The 22,032-nt window shown below is 46.6% G+C and overlaps 1 protein-coding gene across 2 annotated transcripts in view; it reads right to left on the bottom strand.

Moving 5' to 3' along the window:
* LOC106593896 (ankyrin repeat and IBR domain-containing protein 1) overlaps positions 1–22,032 on the bottom strand; it is a 62,939-nt gene that overhangs the window by 17,247 nt on the left and 23,660 nt on the right. For both annotated transcript variants that reach the window (XR_014392486.1, XM_082975992.1), the window contains exons 5-11: positions 20,288–20,405; positions 19,068–19,276; positions 15,335–15,423; positions 14,250–14,394; positions 13,478–13,644; positions 5,676–5,764; positions 664–794 (exon numbers count right to left, since the gene is read on the bottom strand). Coding sequence is in view for 1 of the 2 variants with exons in the window: in XM_082975992.1 (XP_082832118.1) it covers positions 664–794; positions 5,676–5,764; positions 13,478–13,644; positions 14,250–14,394; positions 15,335–15,423; positions 19,068–19,276; positions 20,288–20,405 (948 nt within the window). In the remaining variant the exon portion in view is untranslated. The remainder of the gene's footprint in view (positions 1–663; positions 795–5,675; positions 5,765–13,477; positions 13,645–14,249; positions 14,395–15,334; positions 15,424–19,067; positions 19,277–20,287; positions 20,406–22,032) is intronic.

Below are 22,032 nucleotides of genomic sequence, written 5' to 3'. Positions count from 1 at the left end.
CGTAACAAAAATGTGGAAGAAGTCAAGGGGTCTGAATACTTTCAGAAAGCACTGTATATAAAAGAGAGATCCAAGTTTCAAAGGGTTGAATGTGATTAGACCCTTAGAGCGCCACACCGTCAGAGTTGCCCTACTTTCCCCTGACAGCATTTTCCAAAACAGCATTTTCCAGATAACTCTAGGTCCTCAAATACATTCTCTGGCGTATCTAACATTATAAACTGGGTGGTTCCATCCCTGAATGCTAATTGGCTGACAGTCGTTGTATATCAGACCGTATACCATGGGTATGACAAAACATGTATTTTTACTACCTCTAATTAAGTTGGTAACCAGTTTATAATAGCAATAAGGTACCTCGAAGGTTTGTGATATATGGCCAATATACCACAGCTAAGGGCTGTGTCCAGGCACTCTGCGTTGCGTCGTACATAAGAACAGCCCTTAGCCGTGGTATATTGGCTATATATATCACACCCCCTCAGGTCTTATTGCTTAATTATAACATTCCTCAGATAGATATCCTCCCAACCGGCTCCCTAATCCCTATTTAGTGCACTACTTCTGACTAGGGCCCCATAGACTCTGGTCAAAAGTAGTGCACTATATATAGGGAGTAGGGTGCCATTTGGTACTCAATCCAAGACACTGTGGCCTACCTACCTTAGCACACTGCATGTGGTTGCAGCCTTCGTTCTTCTGAATAGGGGACTTGCAGTTGGCGCAGGGTTTGGCGTTTGACAGTAACCACAAGCAGTTGGCTGCATCTTCATAGGCTTCACTCACACCAGCCACTTCCCAGGGAAAACAACAACACAACAGACCGATAACTGGACACGACTCATTCCACAGCTCAGCATTCAGAGAGGGGGAAAAGTGGTAGTGTTCCTACAACCTACAGAGTGTGTGTGTGTGTGTGTGTGTGTGTGTGTGTGTGTGTGTGTGTGTGTGTGTGTGTTTTTTTCCTCTCTAATAGCCCATTCAACCTGACGGTAATCGCTGCTATTGAAACACTGCGTCTTTATTCTCTGGTAGCATCCTAATTGGCACCCTATTCCCTATATAGTACACTACTTTTGACCAGGGTACATATGGCACATAGTATACTACTTTTGACCAGAGCCTTATGTAGGGAATAGGGTAACTTTTGAGAAAAATCACTGACTGAACAGAATGGAACCGTGACAGCTTTTAAAGCCTGAACAAAAGCACCCAGTGAAACTGGTTTCAAAGCACAACAATAACACCTTTTATTCCTGCCTGAAACCTGGTGTTGTCTGTAGCTAGCATCTGAAACCTAGTGTTGCCTGTAGCTAGCATCTGAAACCTAGTGTTGCCTGTAGCTAGCATCTGAAACCTGGTGTTGTCTGTAGCTAGCATCTGAAACCTAGTGTTGCCTGTAGCTAGCATCTGAAACCTAGTGTTGCCTGTAGCTAGCATCTGAAACCTAGTGTTGTCTGTAGCTAGCATCTGAAACCTAGTGTTGCCTGTAGCTAGCATCTGAAACCTAGTGTTGCCTGTAGCTAGCATCTGAAACCTAGTGTTGCCTGTAGCTAGCATCTGAAACCTGGTGTTGCCTGTAGCTAGCATCTGAAACCTGGTGTTGTCTGTAGCTAGCATCTGAAACCTAGTGTTGTCTGTAGCTAGCATCTGAAACCTAGTGTTGCCTGTAGCTAGCATATGAAACCTAGTGTTGCCTGTAGCTGGCATCTGAAACCTAGTGTTGTCTGTAGCTGGCATCTGAAACCTGGTGTTGTCTGTAGCTAGCATCTGAAACCTAGTGTTGTCTGTAGCTAGCATCTGAAACCTAGTGTTGCCTGTAGCTGGCATCTGAAACCTAGTGTTGCCTGTAGCTAGCATCTGAAACCTAGTGTTGCCTGTAGCTGGCATCTGAAACCTAGTGTTGCCTGTAGCTGGCATCTGAAACCTAGTGTTGTCTGTAGCTAGCATCTGAAACCTGGTGTTGTCTGTAGGTGGCATCTGAAACCTAGTGTTGTCTGTAGCTAGCATCTGAAACCTAGTGTTGCCTGTAGCTGGCATCTAAAACCTGGTGTTGTCTGTAGCTGGCATCTGAAACCTGGTGTTGTCTGTAGCTAGCATCTGAAACCTAGTGTTGCCTGTAGCTAGCATCTGAAACCTAGTGTTGCCTGTAGCTAGCATCTGAAACCTAGTGTTGCCTGTAGCTAGCATCTGAAACCTAGTGTTGCCTGTAGCTAGCATCTGAAACCTAGTGTTGCCTGTAGCTAGCATCTGAAACCTAGTGTTGCCTGTAGCTAGCATCTGAAACCTAGTGTTGCCTGTAGCTGGCATCTGAAACCTAGTGTTGTCTGTAGCTGGCATCTGAAACCTAGTGTTGTCTGTAGCTGGCATCTGAAACCTAGTGTTGTCTGTAGCTGGCATCTGAAACCTAGTGTTGTCTGTAGCTGGCATCTGAAACCTAGTGTTGTCTGTAGCTAGCATCTGAAACCTAGTGTTGTCTGTAGCTGGCATCTGAAACCTAGTGTTGCCTGTAGCTAGCATCTGAAACCTAGTGTTGCCTGTAGCTGGCATCTGAAACCTAGTGTTGTCTGTAGCTGGCATCTGAAACCTAGTGTTGCCTGTAGCTGGCATCTGAAACCTAGTGTTGCCTGTAGCTGGCATCTGAAACCTAGTGTTGCCTGTAGCTAGCATCTGAAACCTAGTGTTGCCTGTAGCTAGCATCTGAAACCTAGTGTTGCCTGTAGCTAGCATCTGAAACCTAGTGTTGTCTGTAGCTGGCATCTGAAACCTAGTGTTGTCTGTAGCTAGCATCTGAAACCTAGTGTTCCCTGTAGCTGGCATCTGAAACCTAGTGTTGTCTGTAGCTGGCATCTGAAACCTAGTGTTGCCTGTAGCTAGCATCTGAAACCTAGTGTTGCCTGTAGCTGGCATCTGAAACCTAGTGTTGCCTGTAGCTGGCATCTGAAACCTAGTGTTGCCTGTAGCTAGCATCTGAAACCTAGTGTTGTCTGTAGCTGGCATCTGAAACCTAGTGTTGTCTGTAGCTGGCATCTGAAACCTAGTGTTGTCTGTAGCTAGCATCTGAAACCTAGTGTTGTCTGTAGCTGGCATCTGAAACCTAGTGTTGCCTGTAGCTAGCATCTGAAACCTAGTGTTGCCTGTAGCTGGCATCTGAAACCTAGTGTTGCCTGTAGCTGGCATCTGAAACCTAGTGTTGCCTGTAGCTGGCATCTGAAACCTAGTGTTGCCTGTAGCTGGCATCTGAAACCTAGTGTTGCCTGTAGCTGGCAAATGAAACCTAGTGTTGCCTGTAGCTAGCATCTGAAACCTAGTGTTGCCTGTAGCTAGCATCTGAAACCTAGTGTTGCCTGTAGCTGGCATCTGAAACCTAGTGTTGCCTGTAGCTGGCATCTGAAACCTAGTGTTGCCTGTAGCTGGCATCTGAAACCTAGTGTTGCCTGTAGCTGGCATCTGAAACCTAGTGTTGCCTGTAGCTGGCATCTGAAACCTAGTGTTGCCTGTAGCTGGCATCTGAAACCTAGTGTTGCCTGTAGCTGGCATCTGAAACCTAGTGTTGCCTGTAGCTGGCATCTGAAACCTAGTGTTGCCTGTAGCTGGCATCTGAAACCTAGTGTTGCCTGTAGCTGGCATCTGAAACCTAGTGTTGCCTGTAGCTGGCATCTGAAACCTAGTGTTGCCTGTAGCTGGCATCTGAAACCTAGTGTTGCCTGTAGCTGGCATCTGAAACCTAGTGTTGCCTGTAGCTGGCATCTGAAACCTAGTGTTGCCTGTAGCTGGCATCTGAAACCTAGTGTTGCCTGTAGCTGGCATCTGAAACCTAGTGTTGCCTGTAGCTGGCATCTGAAACCTAGTGTTGCCTGTAGCTGGCATCTGAAACCTAGTGTTGCCTGTAGCTGGCATCTGAAACCTAGTGTTGCCTGTAGCTGGCATCTGAAACCTAGTGTTGCCTGTAGCTGGCATCTGAAACCTAGTGTTGCCTGTAGCTGGCATCTGAAACCTAGTGTTGCCTGTAGCTGGCATCTGAAACCTAGTGTTGCCTGTAGCTGGCATCTGAAACCTAGTGTTGTCTGTAGCTGGCATCTGAAACCTAGTGTTGTCTGTAGCTAGCATCTGAAACCTAGTGTTGCCTGTAGCTAGCATCTGAAACCTAGTGTTGCCTGTAGCTAGCATCTGAAACCTAGTGTTGCCTGTAGCTAGCATCTGAAACCTAGTGTTGTCTGTAGCTGGCATCTGAAACCTAGTGTTGCCTGTAGCTGGCATCTGAAACCTAGTGTTGCCTGTAGCTAGCATCTGAAACCTAGTGTTGTCTGTCGCTAGCATCTGAAACCTAGTGTTGCCTGTAGCTAGCATCTGAAACCTAGTGTTGTCTGTAGCTAGCATCTGAAACCTAGTGTTGCCTGTAGCTAGCATCTGAAACCTAGTGTTGTCTGTCGCTAGCATCTGAAACCTAGTGTTGCCTGTAGCTAGCATCTGAAACCTAGTGTTGTCTGTAGCTAGCATCTGAAACCTAGTGTTGCCTGTAGCTAGCATCTGAAACCTGGTGTTGCCTGTAGCTAGCATCTGAAACCTAGTGTTGCCTGTCGCTAGCATCTGAAACCTAGTGTTGCCTGTAGCTAGCATCTGAAACCTAGTGTTGCCTGTAGCTAACATCCGAAACCTAGTGTTGCCTGTAGCTAGCATCTGAAACCTGGTGTTGCCTGTAGCTAGCATCTGAAACCTAGTGTTGTCTGTAGCTAGCATCTGAAACCTAGTGTTGCCTGTAGCTAGCATCTGAAACCTAGTGTTGCCTGTAGCTAGCATCTGAAACCTAGTGTTGTCTGTCGCTAGCATCTGAAACCTAGTGTTGCCTGTAGCTAGCATCTGAAACCTAGTGTTGCCTGTCGCTAGCATCTGAAACCTAGTGTTGTCTGTCGCTAGCATCTGAAACCTAGTGTTGCCTGTAGCTAGCATCTGAAACCTAGTGTTGCCTGTCGCTAGCATCTGAAACCTAGTGTTGCCTGTAGCTAGCATCTGAAACCTAGTGTTGTCTGTCGCTAGCATCTGAAACCTGGTGTTGCCTGTAGCTAGCATCTGAAACCTGGTGTTGCCCGTAGCTAGCATCTGAAACCTAGTGTTGCCTGTAGCTAGCATCTGAAACCTGGTGTTGCCTGTAGCTAGCATCTGAAACCTAGTGTTGTCTGTCGCTAGCATCTGAAGTGGTGATGTGAGCAGTGCTGAGTCCCAAATTGCATCCTATTCCCTATATAGGGCTCAAGTCAAAAGTAGTGCACTATAAAGAGAATAGGGTGACATTTGAGTCCATGAAGTTGAACTGTCCATCAATGGATGGTAGATATCAAACCTAGCAGCACTGACTTGATACAGCTGAATTTGTTTTGGGATTATTTGATTTCTAAAAGACAACGTGTCCATATCATCACACAGGAAACAAACATTTTGGGGTTGTGGCTCCCTCAGTAGCAAGCTGTTTGGGTGACTGAACGGCTTTCATAAATAGAGCATCTGTGACTGATTCCACATTTCTGCTTCTGTCAAAAGACATTGTTGTAATGTGTAATGAAGGACAGAAGCCATATTTAGTATGTGAAGAGATGCACAACAACAACAACATCAGATGAGGAAGTCCACTGGGTTTTCCTTTAGAAAACGAACTCATCAATAGTAGAGATGCTTACATTCTTGGGGTCTCATCTCAGTAACTTCAGCCAGCCACATCTTCCATGTCTGGCAGTCGCATGGTTCATGGGCTTCTCCCTGGCACTCCCTGGAGACAGACAGACAGACGACTTTACCCTCCAGACACATCATACTGTCTGTTTATGTTCTGTCTGGGAACACATCCTAAGCATTACTCAGACTACCACAGACATGAAAGGAGTAGACAATAGAATGCAGTATCAAAACATCTCTGTGTTCTAACAAGATTGTAAGAGATGTCTTACTGCTCATACCACACATCTAATCTAATGACTAGACAGGATAGAATGCAGAATCAAAACACTGTGAGATCCCTAGGTCTATATCGAACCTCTCATTGGGGTTGGGTGTGTGTGGGCGGGCGGGGCTGGGGGTGTGGGGGGGCGGGGCGGGGTTGTGTGGGGGCGGGGCTGGGGGTGTGTGTGGGGGCGGGGGGTGTATGGGGGCGGGGCGGGGGTGTGTGGGGGCGGGGCGGGGGTGTGTGGGGGGGCGGGGGGTGTGTGGGGGCTGGGGGTGTGTGGGGGCGGGGCGGGGTGTGTGGGGGCGGGGCTGGGGGTGTGTGTGGGGGCGGGGGTGTGTGGGGGCGGGCTGGGGGTGTGTGTGGGGGCGGTGGGGTGTGCGGGGGCGGGGCTGGGGGTGTGCGGGGCTGGGGGTGTGCGGGGCTGGGGGTGTGCGGGGCTGGGGGTGTGTGGGGGCGGGGGGTGTGTGGGGGCGGGGTGGGGGTGTGTGGGGGCGGGGCTGGGGGTGTGTGTGGGGGCGGTGGGGTGTGGGGGGGCGGGGCGGGGCTGGGGGTGTGCGGGGCTGGGGGTGTGCGGGGCTGGGGGTGTGCGCCCCGTTGGGTCCCCTGGACCAAGATTGAGAAGCACTGCCTTTGAACAATGTAGAAACGTCCTGACCCATCTAAATGTCAGATTGTATGAAGTCATCTGACATTCTAAATCATGAAATGTGTAATAACTTGAAATATGAAACATTTAGAAAAATAACAAGAATAAATATATACAGGTAACTGCCAAAATAAAGGAAACACTTGAGTAAATGAGGGATAGAGAGTATATTGAAAGCAGGTGCTTCCACATCATGTTTAGGGTCAGGTATAAAAATGCCCAGTTGCCCATTATTTTGTCTACCATAGCTAGAAGAGATCTCAGTGTGTGTGTGTGTGTGTGTGTGTGTGTGTGTGTGTGTGTGTCACCAGATCTCAAGCCAATTGAACACTTATGGGAGATTCTGAAGCGGCGCCTGAGACAGCGTTTTCCAACACCAGAATCTACGCCAAGGTTCATTGAAGGTGTTCTGGAGGCTGGTGATGGCCCAATGCCCAATTAAAACACTTTATGTTGGTGTTTCTTTTACTTCGGCAGTTACCTGAATATATATTTTTTAAATGCAATGAACAGGCCCCAATTAACACCACTACAGCCCCGTTGATGTTATCTAACTAGCTATATTAGCTACCATCAAAGACTATGATAACTAACCCTTTCATCTGTGGCGTTATTAGCTACTATGCTAGCTAGCTGACTAGATAAACATGTAGCTAAGATATCTGATAGGACAGGGCTCTCCAACCCTGGTCCTGGAGTGCTACCCTCCTGTAGGTTTTCAATCAAACCCCAGTTGATTCAGCTTAATCCTGGACTATCAAGACAACCATCTTATTACATTTGCAACAAATTATTCACTTAGACCCCAACCAAGGATTATCGAAAGCCACACTATAAATTCTTAGACAACCCAAAGATTGTCTGAGAATTCCTAGATGCCCTTCCAGACTCCCTCCAACTACCGAAGGACGTTGGAGTACAAAAATCAGTTAATCACCTAACCGAGGATCTAAACTTAACCTCGCGAAGAACCTAGCTGCCTTGTATGCAGAAAATACCCGAGCTCTGAAGCAAGCTTCCAGAAAAACGGAAATGGCGCTCCACCAAATTTGAAGTCTTCCGACTAGCTTGGAAAGACAGTACCGTGCAGTATCGAAGAGCCCTCACTGCTGCTCGATCAGCCTACTTTTCCAACCTGAATGATGGAGAATAAAAACAATCCTATGTATTTTTGATACTGTCTTGTTAAGGCTAGTAGCTGATAAAGGTTTTACTGCTAACCTACAATGCATTACATGGACCTGCTCCTACCGATGTCTCTGATTTGGTCCTGCCGTACATACCTACAGAACCAGTCAAAAGTTAGGACACACCTACTCACACAAGGGTTTTTCTTTATTTTTACTATTTTCTACATTTTAGAATAATAGTAAAGACATCAAAATGATGAAATAACACATATGGAATCATGTAGTAATCAAAAAAAGTGTATATTATATATTGTAGATTCTTCAAAGTAAGCCACCCTTTGCCTTACATTTACATTTACATTTAAGTCATTTAGCAGACGCTCTTATCCAGAGCGACTTACAAATTGGTGCATTCACCTTATAATATCCAGTGGAACAACCACTTTACAATAGTGCATCTAAATCTTTTAAGGGGGGGGTTAGAAGGATTACTTTATCCTATCCCAGGTATTCCTTAAAGAGGTGGGGTTTCAGGTGTCTCCGGAAGGTGGTGATTGACTCCGCTGTCCTGGCGTCGTGAGGGAGCTTGTTCCACCATTGGGGTGCCAGAGCAGCGAACAGTTTTGACTGGGCTGAGCGGGAACTGTGCTTCCTCAGAGGTAGGGAGGCGAGCAGGCCAGAGGTGGATGAACGGAGTGCCCTTGTTTGGGTGTAGGGCCTGATCAGAGCCTGAAGGTACGGAGGTGCCGTTCCCCTCACAGCTCCGTAGGCAAGCACCATGGTCTTGTAGCGGATGCGAGCTTCGACTGGAAGCCAGTGGAGAGAGCGGAGGAGCGGGGTGACGTGAGAGAACTTGGGACGGTTGAACACCAGACGGGCTGCGGCGTTCTGGATGAGTTGTAGGGGTTTAATGGCACAGGCAGGGAGCCCAGCCAACAGCGAGTTGCAATAATCCAGACGGGAGATGACAAGTGCCTGGATTAGGACCTGCGCCGCTTCCTGTGTGAGGCAGGGTCGTACTCTGCGAATGTTGTAGAGCATGAACCTACAGGATCGGGTCACCGCCTTGATGTTGGTGGAGAACGACAGGGTGTTGTCCAGGATCACGCCAAGGTTCTTAGCACTCTGGGAGGAGGACACAAGGGAGTTGTCAACCGTGATGGCGAGATCATGGAACGGGCAGTCCTTCCCCGGGAGGAAAAGCAGCTCCGTCTTGCCGAGGTTCAGCTTGAGGTGGTGATCCGTCATCCACACTGATATGTCTGACAGACATGCAGAGATGCGATTCGCCACCTGGTTGTCAGAAGGGGGAAAGGAGAAGATTAATTGTGTGTCATCTGCATAGCAATGATATGAGAGACCATGTGAGGATATGACAGAGCCAAGTGACTTGGTGTATAGCGAGAATAGGAGTGGGCCAAGAACAGAGCCCTGGGGGACACCAGTGGTGAGAGCACGTGGTGCGGAGACAGATTCTCGCCACGCCACCTGGTAGGAGCAACCTGTCAGGTAGGACGCAATCCAAGCGTGGGCCGCGCCGGAGATGCCCAGCTCGGAGAGGGTGGAGAGGAGGATCTGATGGTTCACGGTATCAAAGGCAGCAGATAGGTCTAGAAGGATGAGAGCAGAGGAGAGAGAGTTAGCTTTAGCAGTGCGGAGAGCCTCCGTGACACAGAGAAGACCAGTCTCAGTTGAATGCCCAGTCTTGAAACCTGACTGATTAGGATCAAGAAGGTCATTCTGAGAGAGATAGCAAGAGAGCTGGCCAAGGACGGCACGTTCAAGAGTTTTGGAGAGAAAGGAAAGAAGGGATACTGGTCTGTAGTTGTTGACATCGGAGGGATCGAGTGTAGGTTTTTTCAGAAGGGGTGCAACTCTCGCTCTCTTGAAGACGGAAGGGACGTAGCCAGCGGTCAAGGATGAGTTGATGAGCGAGGTGAGGTAGGGGAGAAGGTCTCCGGAAATGGTCTGGAGAAGAGAGGAGGGGATAGGGTCAAGTGGGCAGGTTGTTGGGCGGCCGGCCGTCACAAGACGCGAGATTTCATCTGGAGAGAGAGGGGAGAAAGAGGTCAAAGCACAGGGTAGGGCAGTGTGAGCAGGACCAGCAGTGTCGTTTGACTTAGCAAACGAGGATCGGATGTCGTCAACCTTCTTTTCAAAATGGTTGACGAAGTCATCCGCAGAGAGGGAGGAGGGGGGGGGGGGGGGGGGGGAGGAGGATTCAGGAGGGAGGAGAAGGTAGCAAAGAGCTTCCTAGGGTTAGAGGCAGATGCTTGGAGTTTAGAGTGGTAGAAAGTGGCTTTAGCAGCAGAGACAGAAGAGGAAAATGTAGAGAGGAGGGAGTGAAAGGATGCCAGGTCCGCAGGGAGGCGAGTTTTCCTCCATTTCCGCTCGGCTGCCCGGAGCCCTGTTCTGTGAGCTCGTAGTGAGTCGTCGAGCCACGGAGCAGGAGGTGAGGACCGAGCCGGCCTGGAGGATAGGGGACATAGAGAGTCAAAGGATGCAGAAAGGGAGGAGAGGAGGGTTGAGGAGGCAGAATCAGGAGATAGGTTGGAGAAGGTTTGAGCAGAGGGAAGAGATGATAGGATGGAAGAGGAGAGAGTAGCGGGAGAGAGAGAGCGAAGGTTGGGACGGCGCAATACCATCCGAGTAGGGGCAGAGTGAGAAGTGTTGGATGAGAGCGAGAGGGAAAAGGATACAAGGTAGTGGTCGGAGACTTGGAGGGGAGTTGCAATGAGATTAGTGGAAGAACAGCATCTAGTAAAGATGAGGTCAAGCGTATTGCCTGCCTTGTGAGTAGGGGGGGAAGGTGAGAGGGTGAGGTCGAAAGAGGAGAGGAGTGGAAAGAAGGAGGCAGAGAGGAATGAGTCAAAGGTAGACGTGGGGAGGTTAAAGTCACCCAGAACTGTGAGAGGTGAGCCATCCTCAGGAAAGGAACTTATCAAGGCGTCAAGCTCATTGATGAACTCTCCAAGGGAACCTGGAGGGTGATAAATGATAAGGATGTTAAGCTTGAAAGGGCTGGTAACTGTGACAGCATGGAATTCAAATGACGAGATAGACAGATGGGTCAGGGGAGAAAGAGAGAATGTCCACTTGGGAGAGATGAGGATTCCAGTGCCACCACCCCGCTGGCTCGATGCTCTAGGGGTATGCGAGAACACGTAGTCAGACGAGGAGAGAGCAGTAGGAGTAGCAGTGTTATCTGTGGTAATCCATGTTTCCGTCAGCGCCAGGAAGTCTAGGGACTGGAGGGTAGCATAGGCTGAGATGAACTCAGCCTTGTTGGCCGCAGACCTGGAACTCCACGTGGGTCGTGCGCGCTGGGACCACCAGGTTAGAGTGGCAGCGGCCACGCGGTGTGGAGCGTTTGTATGGCCTTGATGACAGCTTTGCACACTCAGTAAAGCAGGGCCAGTCATCAATTAATATGCTAGGATATTCTACACGCAACAGACTGAACACACACTGGCATCGTGAGCGAAGAGAGAGAGCAGACCAGCCAGCTGGGATTTACATTTTGTGGTGAACCAAAAAGAAAAAAGCATTTTCCTGTTAGGGATTTTTCTTACCATGAACGATCCCAATTTCATTTAAAGGTTTTAAACGTTAACACCGCTAATGTATACATGTAGATTCTAATCCTATTCTCTGAGGAGAAACAGGTGAGTTAACATTAACAGCAAGAGAAGAACTAAAGTGGTTAAAATAACTTCTGCTAAGTTCGTTAGTGAATATTGCAGGGCACCATAGCCTACATGAAAATAGATGTCTGACAGCAGAGACGTTCTTTGCATTTTAAAATGCAAATTTACAAATGTATATTTAGGCCGGTATCTGTGTGTTCCCCCTATTGACAAAGAACAGCTGACAAAGGAGATGTGTAATGTCGCACAGCACATGTAATGCTTATGAATGATCTGTGAAGCACCTATGCAGTGGCCTATAAAGCCTTTATAAGCTGCTGTTAGTTCACCTTATTAACACATGTAATGGCCCCTGTGGACCAAACAGCAGCAGCAGCAGAAGACGTGTGCCCTGCCACAGTCGATAGTCCCTGATCTACGTATGTAGTGCTTATCAATGCTCTATAAAGCCTTTATAAGCTGTTGTTCCAAGTGCATCACATATAATGACCCCTATGGAAAACAGAGCAGCAGTACTGACCAGGGAAACGGTGTCCCTTGCCACAGTCTATGTATTTTTTAAAATATTTTTTATTGATTTAATCTTTATTTAACCTGTTAGGGCTAGGGGGCAGCATTTGCACGTCTGGATAAAAAAAATGTACCCGATTTAATCTGGTTACTAATCCTACCCAGTAACTAGAATATGCATATACTTATTATATATGGATAGAAAACACTCTAAAGTTTCTAAAACTGTTTGAATGGTGTCTGTGAGTATAACAGAACTCATTTGGCAGGCAAAACCCTGAGACATTTTCTGACAGGAAGTGGATACCTGATGTGTTGTATTACCTTTAAACCTATCCCATTGAAAAACACAGGGGCTGAGGAATATTTTGGCACTTCCTATTGCTTCCACTAGATGTCACCAGCCTTTACAAAGTGTTTTGAGTCTTCTGGAGGGAGATCTGACCGAACAAGAGCCATGGAACGATGATGTCCCATTAGACACCTGGCGCGCGAGTTCATGTTGGGTACCCTCGTTCCAATACGTTATAAAAGAGTATGCATTCGTCCACCTTGAATATTATTCATGTTCTGGTTAAAAAAGGCCCTAATGATTTATGCTATACAACGTTTGACATGTTTGAACGAACGTAAATATATTTTTTCCCCTCGTTCATGACGAGAAGTCCGGCTGGCTTAGATCATGTGCTAACAAGACGGAGATTTTTGGACATAAATGATGAGCTTTTTTGAACAAAACTACATTCGTTATGGACCTGTGATACCTGGAAGTGACATCTGATGAAGAGAATCAAAGGTAATGGATTATTTACATAGTATTTTCGATTTTAGATCTCCCCAACATGACGTCTAGTCTGTATCGCAACGCGTATTTTTCTGGGCGCAGTGCTCAGATTATTGCAAAGTGTGATTTCCCAGTAAGGTTATTTTTAAATCTGGCAAGTTGATTGCGTTCAAGAGATGTAAATCTATAATTCTTTAAATGACAATATAATATTTTACCAATGTTTTCTAATTTTAATTATTTAATTTGTGACGCTGACTTGACTGCCGGTTATTGGAGGGAAACGATTTCCTCAACATCAATGCCATAGTAAAACGCTGTTTTTGGATATAAATATGAACTTGATAGAACTAAAAATGCATGCATTGTCTAACATAATGTCCTAGGAGTGTCATCTGATGGAGATTGTAAAAGGTTAGTGCATCATTTTAGCTGGTTTTATGGTTTTGGTGACCCTGTCTTTGACTTGACAAAACATTACACACAACTCTTGTAAATGTACTGTCCTAACATACTCTAAATTTATGCTTTTGCCGTAAAACCTTTTTGAAATCGTAAAACGTGGTTAGATTAAGGAGATGTTTATCTTTCAAAGGGTGTAAAATAGTTGTATGTTTCAAAAATTTGAATTTTGACATTTATTTGGATTCAAATTTGCCGCTCTTGAAATGCACCTGCTGTTGATGGAGTGCACCACGGGTGGCACGCTAGCGTCCCACCTAGCCCATAGAGGTTAACAAGGCATGTAGCGCTTATGAAGCCTATATGAATTCTCTATAAAGCCTTTATAATCTGATGTATGAATATCAGAGTAGAACTGACCAACAGAAGACGTGTCCCTTGCCACAGTCCACAGCAGGCGCTCTGAGGAGAGGTAGACTGAAAGGGTCCGAGGAGCTGCTACCTGGACCCTGGGATGAGAGACGGACCGCCCGCTCACACCCCGCCTTGGGACACCAGCGGATAGCTGGGTTGTTCTCCACAAACGCCTAGGGAGGAAATACATTAAAAAAACACATGAATACAGTATTAATATTTAGCTACAGAACTGAGGGAGAGAGAGCAGTGTTTTGCAACATAGCTGAAACATTTCTAAACTGTAACATCTGTGCCACTTAAGACTACGGGTTCATTACAGCGCCGCCTGCTAGTAGGGCCAGCGCCGCCTGCGGTTAGGGCCAGCGCCGCCTGCGGTTAGTACACACAGTCTCTGACCCTATGTACTGGGACAGGGTCAGGGACAGCAGCAGATGTCTTCTCTCCTCATTAAAATACATGTTTAAATGAATACAGCTTGACATTCAAAGATAAATAAATCATTTCCTTCCTTTTCAGTTTGCCTGCCTGCAGGTGTAGCTTGTGTACCTCTGTGTCTGTGTGTGTGTGTGTGTGTGTGTGTGTGTGTGTGTGTGTACCTTTGTGTCTGTGTCTGTGTCTGTGTGTGAGTGTGTGTACCTTTGTGTCTGTGTGTGTGCCTCTGTGTGTGTGTGTGTGTACATTTGTGTCTGTGTGTACTGTGTGTGTGTGTGTGTGTGTGTGTGTGTGTGTGTGTGTGTGTGTGTGTGTGTGTGTGTGTGTGTGTGTGTGTGTGTACCTTGATGTCGAACTGCAGGTAGCGCTTGTCCATCTCTCTGGAGACGACACTCTCTATGACCTCCACAGGAACCAGATGGAAGCAGTCGTGCGCCGGGCAGACGATGTTGTGAGCCTCCCCCTCCTGGATCTTCAGATTCAGAAACCTGACACACACAGAGAGACAGAGAGAGAGAGAGAGAGAGAGAGAGAGACAGAGAGAGAGAGAGAGAGAGAGAGAGAGAGAGAGAGACAGAGAGAGAGAGAGAGACAGAGAGAGAGAGAGAGAGAGAGAGAGAGAGAGAGAGAGAGAAAGAGAGACAGAGACAGCGAGAGAGACAGAGACAGAGAGACAGAGACAGCGAGAGAGACAGAGACAGAGAGAGAGACAGAGAGACAGAGAGAGCGAGAGAGACAGAGACAGAGACAGAGAGAGAGACAGACAGAGAGAGAGACAGAGAGAGAGAGAGAGACAGAAAGAGAGAGAGAGACAGAGAGAGCGAGAGAGACAGAGACAGAGAGAGAGAGAGAGAGAGAGAGAGAGAGAGAGAGAGGAGAGAGAGAGAGACAGAGAGAGCGAGAGAGACAGAGACAGAGAGAGACAGAGAGACAGAGAGACAGAGAGAGAGAGAGAGAGAGAGAGAGAGAGAGAGAGAGAGAGAGAGAGAGAGAGAGAGAGAGACAGAGAGAGACAGAAAGAGAGACAGAGAGACAGAGAGAGACAGAGAGAGAGAGAGAGAGAGACAGAGAGAGAGAGAGAGAGAGAGAGAGAGAGAGAGAGACGACAGAGAGAGAGACAGACGACAGACAGACAGACAGACAGACAGACAGACAGACAGACAGACAGACAGACAGAGGCTTAAAGTTAAGTATCCTACTAGTGGTTTATCTTCCCCCTATTAATCACACTTAGTCCTAGAAAAAACAACTCAGTTAAAATCAATGAAGAAACCCCAGAGATAACCAATCTGCATCCCAAATGGCACCCTACTCCCCATGTAGTGCCCTTCACTTGAACAGGGCACTGGTCAAAAGTAGTGCACTACGTAGGGAATAGAAGGTGCCAGTTGGGCCGCAGCCATTGTTTTATGGAAGGAATAAGCTCACCCTTCCCAGCAGGCTCGGCAGAACTCGTGACCACATGACATGTCGACTGGTTCCTCGAAGATAGAGAGGGGGCACATGCAGATACCACACTGTCAGAGAGACAGGGAGAAGAACACAATGTAAATGCTTACAGATCGATTGATTGATTGATTGTATTAATATAGTGCCATTCATCTTCAAGGATGCCCAGCTCACATGGGCTTAATAGCTGCTTCGATATGTTTTGACAATCTAAAAACTGTTCAACAATCTTTATGAACTTTTTTCAAAAAAGGCACAGGGAGAACAACACAGGACGGAGGAATGACAGGAAACACATATTTTGACAGGAATTACAAAGTCTCTTTACAGAAAAATATATTACAAAACTAACACAAATGAAATAGCTGCTTAGATTGTCAGAGCATCAGGAGAAGAGAAAACACAAGACTGACAGAATGACAGGCAATATTTTAGATTCCGTTTAGTACAAATTAAAATTGAAAACACAAATATCCTGCTTGGATAAGTTTGAGGATCTGGCTACAGTGTTACAGTGAACAGGAAGTTCTTTCTTAACCAATACACATTTTAGACTTGACTATCTGTGATGGTGGAGAACAACCAAGAAAAACGTCATCATGTCTTTTGACAAAATGTCTATCCCATTAAAATACAATGCAATGCCCAGGCCCACTCTACTCCACACACTGCTTCCTTGTTGTAGAGTCTGAAGAGGAACAATGGACTGTGAGGCACCCACTGGAATTCAACAATGACTGTATTGATCTCTGAAAGAGAAGCTTGTAATCCCATCTACTAAAACCTTCAGAAAGGACCCTTGAGCAGAGAATTGGTCAATCAACAAAGTATGTAGCCTAACAGTTAGGTTCAGGACTGGAACAATACAACACAGTATAACCTAACAGTCAGGTTCAGGACTGGAACAATACAACACAGTATAACCTAACAGTCAGGTTCAGGACTGGAACAATACAACACAGTATAACCTAACAGTCAGGTTCAGGACTGGAACAATACAACACAGTATAACCTAACAGTCAGGTTCAGGACTGGAACAATACAACACAGTGTAACCTAACAGTCAGGTTCAGGACTGGAACAATACAACACAGTATAACCTAACAGTTAGGTTCAGGACTGGAACAATACAACACAGTATAACCTAACAGTCAGGTTCAGGACTGGAACAATACAACACAGTATAACCTAACAGTCAGGTTCAGGACTGGAACAATACAACACAGTATAACCTAACAGTCAGGTTCAGGACTGGAACAATACAACACAGTATAACCTAACAGTCAGGTTCAGGACTGGAACAATACAACACAGTATAACCTAACAGTCAGGTTCAGGACTGGAACAATACAACACAGTATAACCTAACAGTCAGGTTCAGGACTGGTCTAACTATTCACTGGAACAATACAACACAGTGTAACCTAACAGTCAGGTTCAGGACTGGTCTAGCTATTCACTGGAACAATACAACACAGTGTAACCTAACAGTTAGGTTCAGGACTGGTCTAGCTATTCACTGGAACAATACAACACAGTGTAACCTAACAGTCAGGTTCAGGACTGGTCTATCTATTCACTGGAACAATACAACACAGTGTAACCTAACAGTCAGGTTCAGGACTGGTCTAGCTATTCACTGGAACAATACAACACAGTGTAACCTAACAGTCAGGTTCAGGACTGGAACAATACAACACAGTGTAACCTAACAGTCAGGTTCAGGACTGGAACAATACAACACAGTATAACCTAACAGTCAGGTTCAGGACTGGTCTAGCTATTCACTGGAACAATACAACACAGTGTAACCTAACAGTCAGGTTCAGGACTGGAACAATACAACACAGTGTAACCTAACAGTCAGGTTCAGGACTGGAACAATACAACACAGTGTAACCTAACAGTCAGGTTCAGGACTGGTCTAGCTGTTCACTGGAACAATACAACACAGTGTAACCTAACAGTCAGGTTCAGGACTGGTCTAACTATTCACTGGAACAATACAACACAGTATAACCTAACAGTCAGGTTCAGGACTGGTCTAGCTATTCACTGGAACAATACAACACAGTGTAACCTAACAGTCAGGTTCAGGACTGGAACAATACAACACAGTGTAACCTAACAGTCAGGTTCAGGACTGGAACAATACAACACAGTATAACCTAACAGTCAGGTTCAGGACTGGTCTAGCTATTCACTGGAACAATACAACACAGTGTAACCTAACAGTCAGGTTCAGGACTGGTCTAGCTGTTCACTGGTTTCCTCCCCCACTGAGTTGATTTGCTGATAAAGTCTGACATAAATTGTTATTAGTTCATTTTCATGTCAGAGATGATATGTGATTTTTCTCCAAATCCTATTTGTCTGGTCGATCCATGACACAACCCAATAAGTACTAGAGACTCTGTAGGAAACTGGGAATAAATCTCAATACTGACTCATGGCTTCCTTTCCTTGTGTCTGACACATGAAACTGGGAGTAAATCTCAATACTGACTCATGGCTTCCTTTCCTTGTCTCTGACACATGAAACTGGGAGTAAATCTCAATACTGACTCATGGCTTCCTTTCCTTGTCTCTGACACATGAAACTGGGAGTAAATCTCAATACTGACTCATGGCTTCCTTTCCTTGTCTCTGACACATGAAACTGGGAGTAAATCTCAATACTGACTCATGGCTTCCTTTCCTTGTCTCTGACACATGAAACTGGGAGTAAATCTCAATACTGACTCATGGCTTCCTTTCCTTGTCTCTGACACATGAAACTGGGAGTAAATCTCAATACTGACTCATGGCTTCCTTTCCTTGTCTCTGACACATGAAACTGGGAGTAAATCTCAATACTGACTCATGGCTTCCTTTCCTTGTGCTCTGACACATGAAACTGGGAGTAAATCTCAATACTGACTCATGGCTTCCTTTCCTTGTGTCTGACACATGAAACTGGGAATAAATCTCAATACTGACTCATGGCTTCCTTTCCTTGTGTCTGACACATGAAACTGGGAGTAAATCTCAATACTGACTCATGGCTTCCTTTCCTTGTGTCTGACACATGAAACTGGGAGTAAATCTCAATACTGACTCATGGCTTCCTTTCCTTGTCTCTGACACATGAAACTGGGAGTAAATCTCAATACTGACTCATGGCTTCCTTTCCTTGTCTCTGACACATGAAACTGGGAGTAAATCTCAATACTGACTCATGGCTTCCTTTCCTTGTCTCTGACACATGAAACTGGGAGTAAATCTCAATACTGACTCATGGCTTCCTTTCCTTGTCTCTGACACATGAAACTATAAGTAAGTCTCCTTTTCACCAGAGATAAGAGAGGAAGGGAAGCCACTCTACACTATTGAGATGCCCCCAGTCTTTGATTAGATGAATCTATAAGCACCAGTGTGTGTGTGTGTGTGTGTGTGTGTGTGTGTGTGTGTGTGTGTGTGTGTGTGTGTGTGTGTGTGTGTGTATATTCTTAATCGATTCCTTACTTAGATTGACGTGTATTTTGGGTATATATGTTGTGAAACTGTTCGATATTAATTGTTAGATATTACTGCACTGTCGGAGCTAGAAGCACAAGCATTTAGCTACACCCCCAATAACATCTGCTAACCACGTGTATGTGACCAACACATTATATTATAGTTGTGTTTCCCTGTATGTGTCTCCTCCTCTCGCGATGTTCCCTGCTCTCACCAGTGTTCTACCGTCGTCCCCGGGGGTGAGGCTGATCTCATCAGGGGAGGTGATGGAGGAGCGGGTGGTCCTGGGGGTACGAGGGGAGGGCAGGGTGTCCCAGGCGTTGTACCCACTAGGAGGAGCACTGGGCATGTGGACCCCAGACCGCTGGCAGCATTCCTGAGCGTTAGACATCCAGGCCTCCAGCAGGTTCTCTCTGTCCCAGTCTACAGCAGGAGAGATAGAAAACACTAGTTAGGTAATACCCTTTACAGTCTGAAGGCTGTACTCTCCACTACATCCTCCAGCAGGTTCTCTCTGTCCCAGTCTACAGCAGGAGAGATAGAAAACACTAGTTAGGTAATACCCTTTACAGTCTGAAGGCTGTACTCTCCACTACATCCTCCAGCAGGTTCTCTCTGTCCCAGTCTACAGCAGGAGAGATAGAAAACACTAGTTAGGTAATACCCTTTACAGTCTGAAGGCTGTACTCTCCACTACATCCTCCAGCAGGTTCTCTCTGTCCCAGTCTACAGCAGGAGAGATAGAAAACACTAGTTAGGTAATACCCTTTACAGTCTGAAGGCTGTACTCTCCACTACATCCTCCAGCAGGTTCTCTCTGTCCCAGTCTACAGCAGGAGAGATAGAAAACACTAGTTAGGTAATACCCTTTACAGTCTGAAGGCTGTACTCTCCACTACATCCTCCAGCAGGTTCTCTCTGTCCCAGTCTACAGCAGGAGAGATAGAAAACACTAGTTAGGTAATACCCTTTACAGTCTGAAGGCTGTACTCTCCACTACATCCTCCAGCAGGTTCTCTCTGTCCCAGTCTACAGCAGGAGAGATAGAAAACACTAGTTAGGTAATACCCTTTACAGTCTGAAGGCTGTACTCTCCACTACATCCTCCAGCAGGTTCTAGATCCCAGTCTGTGGCACAGCAGAGAGAGACAATCTGGTCAGCACCTGCAAATTAGTGCAAAGCAATCATTTACGCCAGTCTTTTGTCTGCACAGGAAGAAAAAGGTACCGAGTCAATGTGTGGGGGTACAGGTTAGTCGAGGTAATTTGTAAAATGACCAGGCATTGATAATAAACAGCGAGTAGCAGCAGTGTAATAACAAAAGGGGTTTGTGTGTGTGTGTGTGTGTGTGTGTGTGTGTGTGTGTGTGTGTGTGTGTGTGTGTGTGTGTGTGTGTGTGTGTGTGTGTGTGTGTGTGTGTGTGTAGTCCATACCATGCGCTCTGAGCAGAGCCTCAGCAGTAAAGAGGGGGGTCTGCAGCATGTCTGCCGTCTCCACTATCAGCATGTCCTTCAGACGACGCAGCTCCTGAGGCCTCAGACCCTCGTATAGCTGGAGGGAGAGAGAGAACGAGAGACAGAGAGAGAGACAGAGAGACACAGACAGACAGAGAGACGAGAGACAGACAGAGAGACAGAGAGCGACACCCAGACAGAGACAGAGAGACGAGAGAGACAGAGAGACACAGAGAGGGGAGAGAGAGAGAGACAGATACAGAGACAGAGAGCGACAGAGAGAGAGAGAGAGAGAGAGACGAGAAAAACAGAGAGCAGGACAGTCACATGCATGGGACTCCAACACTAATAATGTTTCTGTAGTTTGGCCATTAGCCCTGCAGCTGACAGTTCTGCCTGGCTGTTCAAGTGGTCAGCTCATTTCCTACAACAACATTGGACTGCTGTGAAAGACAGTCCCCTGTATTGAAAAATACCTTCTGCTAAGTTGCACTGAAGATGACCTTGGTTGGGTCTGACATCCTCTGAAGGTAAAGTGGTATCTCTCTGTGGTCCAGAGCAGTGTACTCTGCCTCTACGCCATCTGGGGCCAGACTGAAGACATGGTGAGATAACTACAGTATCTCTCTACAGTAGAGATATCTAGTATCTAGCCTACCTCTCTGTGGTCCAGAGCAGTGTACTCTGTCTCTACGCCATCTGGGGCCAGACTGAAGACATGGTGAGATAACTACAGTATCTCTCTACAGTAGAGATATCTAGTATCTAGCCTACCTCTCTGTGGTCCAGAGCAGTGTACTCTGTCTCTACGCCCTCTGGGGCCAGACTGAAGACATGGTGAGATAACTACAGTATCTCTCTACAGTAGAGATATCTAGTATCTAGCCTACCTCTCTGTGGTCCAGAGCAGTGTACTCTGTCTCTACGCAATCTGGGGCCAGACTGAAGACATGGTGAGATAACTACAGTATCTCTCTACAGTAGAGATATCTAGTATCTAGCCTACCTCTCTGTGGTCCAGAGCAGTGTACTCTGCTCTACGCCATCTGGGGCCAGACTGAAGACATGGTGAGATAACTACAGTATCTCTCTACAGTAGAGATATCTAGTATCTAGCCTACCTCTCTGTGGTCCAGAGCAGTGTACTCTGTCTCTACGCCCTCTGGGGCCAGACTGAAGACATGGTGAGATAACTACAGTATCTCTCTACAGTAGAGATATCTAGTATCTAGCCTACCTCTCTGTGGTCCAGAGCAGTGTACTCTGCCTCTACGCCATCTGGGGCCAGACTGAAGACATGGTGAGATAACTACAGTATCTCTCTACAGTAGAGATATCTAGTATCTAGCCTACCTCTCTGTGGTCCAGAGCAGTGTACTCTGCTCTACGCCATCTGGGGCCAGACTGAAGACATGGTGAGATAACTACAGTATCTCTCTACAGTAGAGATATCTAGTATCTAGCCTACCTCTCTGTGGTCCAGAGCAGTGTACTCTGTCTCTACGCCATCTGGGGCCAGACTGAAGACATGGTGAGATAACTACAGTATCTCTCTACAGTAGAGATATCTAGTATCTAGCCTACCTCTCTGTGGTCCAGAGCAGTGTACTCTGCCTCTACGCCATCTGGGGCCAGACTGAAGACATGGTGAGATAACTACAGTATCTCTCTACAGTAGAGATATCTAGTATCTAGCCTACCTCTCTGTGGTCCAGAGCAGTGTA

Source organism: Salmo salar, chromosome 05 (assembly GCF_965601325.2).
Source record: "Salmo salar chromosome 05, fSalSal1, whole genome shotgun sequence".
NCBI lineage: Eukaryota > Metazoa > Chordata > Actinopteri > Salmoniformes > Salmonidae > Salmo > Salmo salar.
Note: the sequence above shows the minus strand (reverse complement) of the source record. Positions and strands in the feature narration are given on the sequence as shown.